This window comes from Triturus cristatus, chromosome 8 (genome assembly GCF_964204655.1).
Source record: "Triturus cristatus chromosome 8, aTriCri1.1, whole genome shotgun sequence".
NCBI classification, from domain to species: domain Eukaryota; kingdom Metazoa; phylum Chordata; class Amphibia; order Caudata; family Salamandridae; genus Triturus; species Triturus cristatus.
In genome coordinates this window covers 980,324,581-980,336,918 of record NC_140591.1, presented here as the reverse complement: position 1 = coordinate 980,336,918, position 12,338 = coordinate 980,324,581, and the positions used below count along the sequence as shown (strand labels likewise).

General features: G+C 43.7%; 1 protein-coding gene across 1 annotated transcript in view; it reads right to left on the bottom strand.

Moving 5' to 3' along the window:
* The window catches only part of MAP3K15 (mitogen-activated protein kinase kinase kinase 15), a 1,172,574-nt gene that overhangs the window by 662,255 nt on the left and 497,981 nt on the right, over nt 1-12,338 (bottom strand). The window contains exon 6 of the mRNA XM_085622522.1: nt 11,880-11,986. Coding sequence (XP_085478648.1) covers nt 11,880-11,986 — 107 coding nt within the window. The remainder of the gene's footprint in view (nt 1-11,879; nt 11,987-12,338) is intronic.

Here is a 12,338-nt window from a genome sequence, read left to right as displayed (position 1 = left end):
TGTGGTGTCCACAAGGCTGTCATGTTGGATCATGAACTTGTCCAGCTTTGCAATGGGGTAGGAAAAACTGAAAATCTGCTTTTGCGGAAGAACCCTCAGAGTAGTGGGACTCTGTCTTGGCAGATCGATCTGATATTAGGGAATTAAGGGACGGATGGTGCAGCCGCGGTCCATGCAGGTATCAGTGGTGGGGCAGTCGGGCGGGGTAAGGGGGAATTTCGAGGGATGATGCAGAGGGGAGATTAATTATTTATTTATTTTTCCCTCTGCATTGTCCCTCGAAATCCCCCCTTACCTGGCCCGACCGCTCCACTGCTGTTACCTGCACAGACCGTGTCTGTGATGGTGTGACACTAGGCCACATTCCACCACAGGTGGACAGATTCCATGGGTCCACTGTGTCAAAGCCAGTCTTCCAAATATGCGAGGTACAGAAGGAGAGAAGTCACTGGCATTAGGACCTGCTGATTCTGGCTTGTGCAGATTTCAGAACTGTAGATTAACACTGCTAGGGCTACCATTCAGGATGGGTGGTTTTAAAGACTTTGAGTGAAATCCTGCTTGTCTGTCCTAGGGCAGGATCGACTCTGGCCAATGGACCTCAGCCATCAAGAATGCCTCATGTTTTCTAGAAAGCAATTCCAGTCAAAGCATATTATTGAGGTGAACACGTAGGGATCTCTGAAGAAACGGCCCTCACATTTGCTTCCATTTCTCTGTGCAGCCTCGTGAATTGTATGGTGTGTGTGTGTGTGTATGTATGTATGCGTGTATGTGTGTGTGTGTGCACTTGTATGCATTTGAAGTGGTCATCCAGGAACGTGGCCAGTTGAAGAGAAGGCAAATATTTTAAGCATAACAAAACTAGGACTACACTGAAACCCCAAATTACCAGGAACATTCCTAATAGATGTTTGCAGGTCATCAAACATAGGCAACACTGTGACATTTTTTTTCCAACTGTTGGGAGTACTTTTGTAGTTTCCATCAAAGTATACTTCTTGTTTCAGTACATGGGCTCTTGCTCTTACTGATGCATAAGATATTCCAGTTACAGACATGTAAATTAGATGAATATAGGTTGAATCTTTAATGCAGAAACATATACCCCAACACACAGCTTGTGAATTGTTGCAAACACATTTTTTTTGAAGTTTATTCAATGTTCCCTTTAATGCTTGCTATGTAGTTTAAATATGTGGTAACATGCAGGTGCCATTTTGTGGTACTGAACAGAAGCCGGTGCCCTAGTGTCAGCCTATTTCCCTTGGGAAAAAAACACAGAATATAGAATACTGGTATTCTGCTCACCGGGCTGCATTTCTGATTGTTATTTTGTCCATTCGACACTAATGCTATACAAATGCCAATAAACTAATGTAACGTAACATAACATGTTTATCATAAGAAGTAGCGATATCATAAATGGACCCTATTAAGTGGCAGGTATTATTGATCTATTGCATGCATTACCATGACTGTCTTCTGGCATTAACATGGGACCAAATGTATCACCTTCTAAAGTAGATTAAAATGTATTGTCAGTTACTAAAAACTATTAAAAAAAATATAGAAACACAAAACAACTATTTACAGGAACATATAACAAAATCATTAGACTCATTACATTCATTCTATACTTACCTAAAAAAAAGTACCAAACGTGCTACTGGGAGCATTGAGACAGGGAGCAACAGCCTCTTTCATGGATCTCACCCACTCACATAAAAAATGCTTTAAAGTTTAATATCCTTTCATTATCCCACGTTAATGGCGAGTTTTAGATATCATTATAGCAAAATTAGTAGCCACAATATTGACTATTAAAATATCATGAAATTAAGTCTATAGAGGTAGGTATAGATTTACTATTGTCTTACTGTGATTAACATCCAGTTTATTATAAAAACTAAAAAAACGGCCAGAGCATTCACAGCCCACTACAGAGCCCTCCTTGTTAACACAAAGATCACAGTGTCCGCATACTGAAGAAATGGAAGATGGTGAGAAACCAGCACCGGTCGATCTGTGACCACCTTTGCAAAATAACTCCTTAAATCAGCATTCTAGAATCTAAAGCCCAACGGGACAAGCTCGGACCCCTGCCCCACACAACGGGACAGGGGTGGCTCCTCCACTGGAGCAGAGGAGCCTCACCCCACTTAACTTACTTCCAAAGTTCAGAGATGGAAAATAAAATGGAAATTCATTACCATTTTATTTTTCATCCCCGTCCCGGACAGAGTGTCAGGATGGGGGTCGAACCGCTGCTAAGTGATGGCAGCAGGGAGGAGGGTGGGTACATGGGCACTTTAAAGTGCTCTAATTCAGCTGCCTTAAAACAGCTGGGTTAGAGGAATTACAGGCCTCCAGAGCGCTGTGGAGCACTGAGTGAGGCCACTCCCTCCAGTCAGGACGCTGTTCTTATGGCATGAGAGCAGCACCAGGATTGGTCAAAGAGGTTTCCTAATGGCCGGGCTACAGTTGCAGAAAGAAGAGGTCTGGTGCGGAGGCTATGTAAGGGTTATATTTAATTATTTTTTTTAATTTTATTTGTGCGCGTACACCCGCCCTCCCCCTCCCTGTAGATGGCAGCCACCACTGTAACTAGAGGTGGTTATCCACCGGGAGATGGCTTCCCCATCCCCCTGCCTGACCTATAGTAATTTATCATGGAATAGTGATTGAATAGTCAACAAAAGGGTACTGGCCTTCATATTACCAATAGTCCCACAGGCAGCTGGCAAACCATTTGGCCAAAGAGCGCCATTTAACATACTGCTTAGCGAACCCTCATTTCTTGACAGATCTCACTGAGTCCACAGCAAATATCATGGTACATTCTTCAACTGCTGCTGTTGAGGTTTCAAGTTTTTCTTTACCGTTAATCTCAGCGTTCGAGTACAACCCTTAGATGTGGTCCCTACATGCCTCAGGGGCAAATGAACATACCTTTCCTAATGAAGAGTCTCAATCTAAAGAATGAATAAATATGCAGAAATGTTTGGATTTAGCTTGTTTCCAGATACTAAATATGTTTCATTGATTACCACTAAACAGTATCTGTCTTTCATAAACCACTTTCTGATACAATTTCTTTAAAAGGGTGATTTCATAACATATACCCACACACACCCCTTTTGCTTCCTTAACTTTCTTATATAATTTCATTCAAAATTGACCTCTCTGATTTGAAAGGTTTTGAAAACCGGGAGCTATGGCTCCTAGGTTTGACAGCAGAAAATCTTTACCACATTTCCCTATGGGTGCTCAGCCCCTGAAATAGATCCACTAACTTACTCCAAGAGGTAGAATGTATGCCACTGAGGCCCATTTTCTAATAACCAAGTAAAGCCTCTTTCTGATGTATTGAGTTAACCTACACCATTCACCACCTCAATGTATGCATTTTTTAGCAACCCTACGTAAAATATTTAACTTTACACATAGTAGATTAACATTTGTTGATGGTAGGGGTGTCTTCAAAAACAGAACAATATTCAGAGAGAGGCAGCGAAATAAATATGTAGTCTAAAATGGCATTTTTATGATGGGGTAATTGGCTGGATCACGAGGATTGAAGCGCTCGTTCAGCCTGAAGACTTACATTTTGCATTTCACCCATTAGAGATTCCCCAAGTGGGTCCCCTGCAGGGCTCAGTACACCTGCACTTCCGTGTTTGCTAACGTCATTCTACGCCTGCTTGTATGACATCCCCTCTCCCGTACGTGGATGAATCGATCTCTCCCCTCCTTTACGGATATGAGATGTGCTATATTAAAATCGACACAGTCCTATATGTCACGCATTACTACTGTTTGCAGCTGCGGTTTGCTTCCGCACCATTAGTTCACACAGAAGGTGGCTGCACATTTTCTATATAATTCCAGTTATTTCAAAGCAGTAATAAGTAGAAAAACAGATCAGATCAGAAATCAGGCGTCAAGATGACACTGTCTTTGTGAGTACAGCAACATGCAGGTAATCGCACATGAATTTATTGTCCCTGTTCTGCAAGGGGGCACATAATGTGTAATTTCATACAACAACAGACGGAATAAATTCATGTGAAAATCCTCACATAAAAAGTCCGACAGGCACAAAGCATTTATCAGACAGCTCTTGGAGCAGGGCCGGACTGGGAACACAAAACAGCCCTGGCAATTCTGTCAGCCCAGCCCTGGGAGGCTTTGAGGGGGGTGGGGGGGGGGGATTGTGAAGCACTTTATTTTTATTTTATTTTAAAGGTTTTATATAGCGCTGGCTAGACCCGGAGGTATCAGAGCGCTTTACAGGAGTATAAGATATACTTATAAGCACTGCTGCTTTTGTTACTGGGGGACGATATTGCAGCATCACTGAAAAACAGGCACCCAATAACAGAATGGACCCCCACCCCTCCAGCCTCAAGTAGAAAACACCTGATGCCCACTACAGCCAGTCCTGCCCAGACCAACTCAAAACATGACGTGCTCCGATGTGAGATTAAAGTGCAGTACTATTGACACAAGATGTTCCGCCTTGGTTCAAACTGCTATAAGCAACAAAGCTCTGATTTAGAGTGGGTCAGAAGAGTAGGTGCCATTTAACGCATCTAATCAAATCTGGCAAATCTGACAGCTTCATGGTCACAAGGCCCAAAGGGAAAGAGCAGTGGCCACAGATCACAATTACTAAAATAAATTGCCTTTCTTACTGTAAGGATATATATGCACTTATCATCAATGTGAGTGTTGGACATAATTCTCTTTGCAGGGTCATCCCCAGACTTTTTCCCTTCACCCTCTTGATTACAGAATCCATTTTTATGGCTTATAGTAGTAGGCATATTTAATGTACTTATTAGTAAAGTGGTACTACATATACCCAAGGCCTGTAAATTGAATGCTACAAGTGGGCTTGCTGCATAGATTGTGCCACTTACTTAAGTAGCCTTTCAAAAATGTCTCAGGCCTGTCATTACAGCCTATGTATGCAGTTTTAAACTGTCATTTTGACATGGCACAAAAAACATTTTGCCAGGCCTAAACCTTCCTTTGTAATGCAGATAAGTCTCCCCTAGGGTAGGCACTGAACAGTCCATGGAACAGAGTGCAGTGTATTTAAAATGTTGGACATGTATTTTTAACCTTTATATGTAATGGTAGTGGAAAACTCTTATATTTGTTTTTCACTCCCACCAGGCCTACCTCTCACATAGGATAACATTGTATTACCTTATTACATTTAACGAGTGATAACTTTCAATTTGGAGCAGATAGGATTATTGAGTTTGGTGTCTAAAGAATTGTAATTTAAAATCCTCTTTAACGGTAAAGTCAGATTTTAAGTCAAATTTCTGAAAATGCCACTATTAGAAACTTGACATTTTCTTGTCTCAACCATTTGGTGCCTGCAGCCTGTATCCTATGTCCCATGACTAGGTGTAGCTGACAGTTGGCCTTTGTGTATTGCTCCCACACAATGAGACAAAGGGGGACTAGGTGTTGGCAGGATGGACAATATCTATCTTGATGGGGTAGAAGATGTCACCTACCACACTTACACCTCACAAAGGCTCTGCCTCAGAACACTCACAAAGGGTTCCATGCTAGTCTTTTGTGCCCCCAGATTAGCCTGGTCCAGGGCAGGGAGGCAACACATTTCAGACACCTCTGGGGGTGGAAACCTCCAGAACCTTCTCCTACTTTAAAGGCTTCACCAAGTATAAATATTGGACCCACCGACCCAACTCTTCAGTACACCTCTGGACATGTGGAAACTCAGATGGACTGCTGTACTGTGCTGCTGCAAGAAGGACTGCTATTCTGCTGTCCTGCTGTCTGCTGCCCTGCTGCCTGAGTGAAAAGGACTGGACCTGCATCTTTGAGTTCAGGACCACCAAAAGGAATCCAAGGGCTGTTTGGCAGGCCTCCTGATCAGAACCGTATGTACAGAAAAGGCTCCAACCACTTTGAACCATATGCCTGGACTCTGCTAGCTCTGAGTCCGACCCCTCCCAAGTGGTGCCACTGCAGTCCTGGACCCTTGTAAGTGGGCCTGAATGTGTTCTGTCAGGCCAGTTGTGGACTTTTGGGCAGAACCAATGCACTTCTTGCAGCTCCACATTGGAACTGAGCTACACAATGCATCCCCAATGCAGGACCCTGCAGTTCTTCCAACCTAAACTGCGTAATGCCTAGTCAATGCAGAACCTCACATCGCAGTCCTGCAACTCTTCGGAATCACCGCTGTGTGACACATCCTTGATGCAGGACCTTGCATCACAGCCCCACAGTTTCCTCGACTCAATGGTGCATGATGCATCCTCGATGCAGCACCTCACATCGCAGCCCGCAGCTCATTAGAACCGTTGCTCTGTGACGCATCCTCAAAGCTGGACCTCACAACACTCTACAAGCAGGATTTGAGGTACTTTGTTCAGCAGGCCTAACATGGCCCCTCTATACGGACCACGGTCCATCGCAGTTGACCAGAACTTGTAACTTTGTCCCAGTCTGGTGGGGCACAGATAAACAGAGTTGGCGCTTTGTGCTTATAAGCACTATTTTTACCTAAATCTTTAAAATTGCATATCTCTTTTTCTACTAATTAGATTTTTGTAATTTTGGTATCAAATAATATATTAATGTTCTCTGTTTTTCTAAATTGGGGTAGGAATTTTCTTGTGTTGTGTTTTCACTTTATGAATGTTTTAGGTGCTGCATAACTTCTTTACAAATTGTCTCTAGGTTAAGCCTTACTGCTTTTGTGCTAAGCTACCAGAGGGGAATGCACAGGTTAATTTGGGGTTTGCTTGTGTTTTACTCTAACAAGAGTTATGGCAACTGCTTGAGTAGGGTTTCACTACTCAAGCAGTATCCTATTTTCCTACAGTGAGAAAGATCAATTTGTTTTCACACATCGTTGGTGGTAGGGTTATGCACGTTTCTAAATTGTGAATCAGACTAGCCAAATTCGGAAATTGAATTAGTAGCAATCAATCAGTAAAATCAGAATGCCAAGAAGAATTGTATACAGTACTCCACAGATCAGAAGTGATATAAAATGGCATTAGAGGGCAATATGTGCGTTATGAATCTCCTCTAAGATAACATCAATCCATTGGAAGAAAGACAAATAAGAAAAGTAACATTTATAGCGGCTTGTTGCTGTGTTTCACCATTTTCTATTTATAAATTTAGACCTACATAAAAGGAGTCTGAAAATCACCCAAGAAGGGATGTGCCTTACTTCGGAAAGATGCACTACAATACATCAGGGCCAAACTGTACTTGATTACAATTATTAGTGTCAAGACACTGATGTCTACAGAATGAATTGTGTGTATGAAAGCCAATCATTCATAATATCGAAGACAAGGGCATGTGTCTAAACCGTCCGGTTGTGGCTAAAGCCTCACGAAGAGCTCAGGGCCCGATTCACAGAAGTAACTTAAGACAAAATCCTAAACTTACTACCATTTTGGTATTCACAGAAGGCACTTACTCATTTTGGTATTCACAGAAGGCACTTACTCATTTTGGTATTTACAGAAGTTAGGAGACCTGAGTAAGATATTGTACGCGAATAAAGAATTACGCATTGGAGAAATGGGAGCCCAGGCAATATGTCACGACATTCCCTGTACAATTGCTGGAAACCTGCACTTGGTACAGCTTTCCAGAGGTATTACTAGAAATGTTTGCGAACTCACAAAACAAGTAAATCATTGCCTGTTTGTAGGAGTACTTTAAAGGTTGTGGATTTACTGGTCTTTGAGAACTGGACCCCCAATGCTTGACATTGTTGCTCACAGAATGGTAGAGGTACAGAATTTTGAATAGGGAATATTGCCATTCCATCATACCTTAGGCAAAATATTGAGTAAAAAATATCAACACAGCAAGTATAAATGGTTAAGTATAGGTTAAATATGCTTAACTCATATGAATCAAAATGCTTGAACTAGGAGCTCGCAAGACTAAAATTTATCTGTCCCCCAAAACGGTGGTATCTTTCGGAAATCATTTTTTTCGTCTTGCACCTCCTTTATATATGCACTAAATGGTTCCCACTTATGACCTCACAGGTTCCATAACTCATAAAATGCTCAGTGACATCATTTATAACATAACAGCCAGCAGCATTAGTCAAGGTGAGGGCACCAGTTCTAGTTATTTCAGTGAGACTGTTGAATTTCAATATTATTTTAAACGTGATGTTTTAACTGATCCTTCCACCTAACTAGAATGTTACTTTAACATTTGTTTTTATCAGTGAGTATATATATATAGCAAGCCCAGTGAGGTGGGCGAAATGCGTCATCCTACCATGAATTAAATAAAAGAAAACATCAGCACAAGTGGAGTCCGTGTCCCGTTTTCAGCTGACAGCACTGTGGGAATTTTGTTTATCTATCTATCTATCTATCTATCTATCTATCTATCTATCTATCTATCTATCTATCTATCTATCTATCTATCTATCTATCTATCTATCTATCTATCTATTTATATCTCTCTCTCTCTCTCACTCTATATATATTACCTACTGGCGGTCGCCAGTAGGTAGATATAGTTAGGACCTATTTTCCATAGGAAATCCGGAACATTCTATTTGGAATAACTTTGGCGCAGATTGACGAATCTTCACGAAATTTTCAAAACTTTTGGCCAGCTCCGGTCCGCTCCTGTCCTGAAAGTTTCATGGTGATTCGTCAAGGGGGGGCCAAGAAAAAAAGGGGGTCCCAAAACTCGTTTTGCCCATGCAATTTCCCATAGAATCTTTAGCCGCAGCAACAGCCTGAACTGCTGAACGGAATTACACCAAATTTGGCAAAGAGGTAGTCTTTAGATCAGACTCGTGCTTTTTGCTTAAATGGTGTAAATCCGTTCAGTAGTTCCTGAGAAAATGACATTTAAAAGTACATATATATCTGTGGCCTTGGATGGTCCGCGTACCCTAAGCGCAGCCTAAGCGAACCTGCCGTGCACGAGCTGCATTCTAATTGGCTGTCAACACTCAAAATCAGGAAGTGTTGGCAGCCATCTTGTGCCTCGGTAGAACCGAGGCACAAGAAACCTAAAAAAACCACGAAAAACGCGAAAAGGGGCCAGGGTAGAAACACCCTAACCCCCTAGGCCTGCTCAGGGGGTCCCACAAGGAACCCCAAGGCCAAACATTTTTATTTTTTTTTTAAACAGGAGGATGCGCGCAAGATGCGTACATCATGCCGATAAAAAAATAAAGAAAAGCAGTCTCTCGCGCTTTAAAGGGTATTAGCCCCCGGGGGGCCAAATCCCGGGGGCATTTTCAAAAAATAGTGTGGGGGTCCCAATCCCCCCCACACTGCCCCGGGGACCGCCACCCCCGGGGCTTAGTAATATTGGGTGGGAGGCTCTCAGGCCCCCCAGCCCCGGGGACCGCCACCCCCGGGGCTTCTTCAAAATGTGGGAGGGGGGCCGCGCGGCCCCCCTCCAGGGCCGGCTCCTGCAGTGTCCCGGGATGCTCACCCCCGGGACAGTGTAGTTTGCAATGACAGGGCGGGAGCCTCGCGGCTCCCATCCTGTCATTGCAAACTGCTTTCCTATTTGGAAGAGAGAGCAGGAAACCTTTTCCACAGGGGGAGCAGCATGTTAGCTGCTCCCCATGTGGAATAGCAATGCCGGCTCCCGCAGGACGCGGGGAGCCAGCTGGGACCGTGGGGGATTGGGGATGGCCCCCAGCCCCCCTTCTTGAAAAAAAACAAAAGAAAACAGGATCGGGCCGGGGGCCACGCCCCCTCCTTGCACCACTCTGCAAACGCGCCCCCTGGCGCGCTTGCAGAAGGGGAACTAATTCCCCTTGAATACTGGGGGTCCCTGGGGGCCAACTAGCCCACCAGGAACCTCCAGTATGTGCCAGGGGGCTGCGTTGCAGAGAGGTGTAATGAGGCCACGCCCCTTTTTACACCTGTCTTCAACGCAGCTCCTTGGCGCTTACTGGAGGTACCTGGTGGGCTAGTTGGCCGCCAGGGGACCTCAGGATTCAAGGGGACTTAATTCTCTAATTTAAAATGCGCCATGGGGCGCGTTTGCACAGTGGTGAAGGTAGGGGGTGGGGCCTGAGGTGATATGTGTGCAAACACGCCCTGTGGTGCGTTTTAAGCTGGGGGATTCATTCCTCTTCAATCCAGAGGTCCCCTAGGGGCCAACTAGCCCACCAGGTACCTCCACTAAGTGCCACGGAGCTGTGTTGCAGAGTGTTGTAAAAAGGGGCGTGGCCTCTGAAAACCTCTCTGCAATGCAGCTCCATGGCGCATACGGGAGGTACCTGGTGGGCTAGTTGGCTGCCAGGGGACCTCAGGATTCAAGGGGACTTAATCCCCCAACCTAAAACACGCCACAGGGTGCGTTTGCACAGTGGTGAAGGTAGGGGGGGGCCTGAGGTGATATGTGTGCAAACACACCCTGTGGCGCGTTTTAAGTTGGGGAATTAATTCCTCTTCAATCCAGAGGTCCCCTAGGGGCCAACTAGCCCACCAGGTACCTCCAGTAAGCACCACGGAGCTGCGTTGCAGAGTGTTTTAAAAAGGGGCGTGGCCTCTGAACACCTCTCTGCAACGCAGCTCCCTGGCACATACTGGAGGTACCTGGTGGGCTAGTTGGCCCCCAGGGGACCGCAGGATTGAAGAGGAATTAATTCCCCAACTTAAAATGCGCCACAGGGCGTGTTTGCACACGTCACCTCAGGCCCCGCCCCCTTCCTTCACCATTGTACAAATATTCCTCTAAAATCAGCCGAACTACAAATTCCGATTTACTCACCTGTTATCAGGAGAGAACCCAGTGCTGCATCTTTTAGCCCAGCACTGACCCTGAAAAGTAATTCTAAGCGTACTTACCAGTAACTTGTATTTCCTTCCATAGGAATCCATTGTGTGGTTTTCAGCAGAAAATTTTCTAAGTGTCGATTTTTGAAACATACGTGATGTCATTTGAGATGTGATCAGTGATGTCACTGACCATGTCATGAATGATGTAATATGTGACATCATCAGCAGTGGATTGCGGGCGCGTGAGATGTAGTTAGTACAACTAACTATATCAGAGGAATTTCATTTGTTTTGCACGAGTGAAATGTCCAGCTAACTATAACACCCCTAAAACCTATGCTTTTTTCAGTGAATTTCTAAGGTTTTTTAAATGCTAATTCCTAACTATATCAAGCCTGAAACCTATGTTTTTTTCAGTGAATTTCAAAGGTTTTTTAAATGCTAATTCCTAACTATATCAGGCCTGAAACCTATGTTTTTTTCAGTGAATGATATATATATATATATCCAGCAAAAATAGCAAAAAGTGTATGTGCAGAAAAATACAGCAGTTGATAGTTCAACCTATTTTCCACACAGAAGGGTTTAAACACCTTAATGTTATATCATACTGTCATGTTATTTAACAACGACTCGTAGCTTTATGCTATTATGGGGTAACTGTTGGCACAGCACATGCCCCTTTGTCCACATCATTGTGAATTATTCCGGAAGGGACTCTTAGTCTTCTATTGATCCAAAGGAAGACCAAGATCTTCGCTGCCCGGTGAAGACCAATAATTCAGCTCCTACCCATGTTCACAAGTCGCACAGCCAGAGTAGGTATTGCGGACCTGCTTGGGCACTGGCCTGCCACTGTTTTGCAACCTTTGGCTAAGAGGAGTGCCAGGTCTATAAAACTGGCCTATTGTTTCTTTTCTTTTTCGGTGGGAAATTTGCCCAGTAAACATGTTCTACCTAAAATAGTTCCCAGTAGACTTAGCCAAGCACAGGATTGGAAAGAAAACAATAATTATTGTATAAGTACTTGTTTTGAGAAGTTATGTATATTAACATGACACAGGCACATAGAATGTATCTTACCTATTGAGTGCAAATGCGTAGTGAAATTTAATGTTATGCTGGTCCGCCAGGTCGCATGTGGGAAGCATTTCGAGCGTCTCCACCAGCCTCACCATTGCATCGTAGTCCTGAATTCAGGGAGGAACCAACAAAATGAGAAACAATCAAAAGAAAAAAAATCAGAACTGCTAGAGCAATCTACTAAGTTGTATATGTTTCATACTGGCTTATAGAGGCATTACATACACTTAATGGTTTATCACAGGCTGAGAAAAGAGATAAGCCCTTTACTGATAGAGTGGCTATGGAGTAATGGGTCTGGTTATGAAATCTACTTTGTGGGTATAGGACAGGTGCAATACTTTCCCCACACCTCATAGGCACAATTAGAAATAGCAATGACAGGCGTTATGTTGCTTTCTGAAATCTGTGTGTGCTAGGAAGTGATCTGTGAATAAATACATGCATGGACCCAAAGTT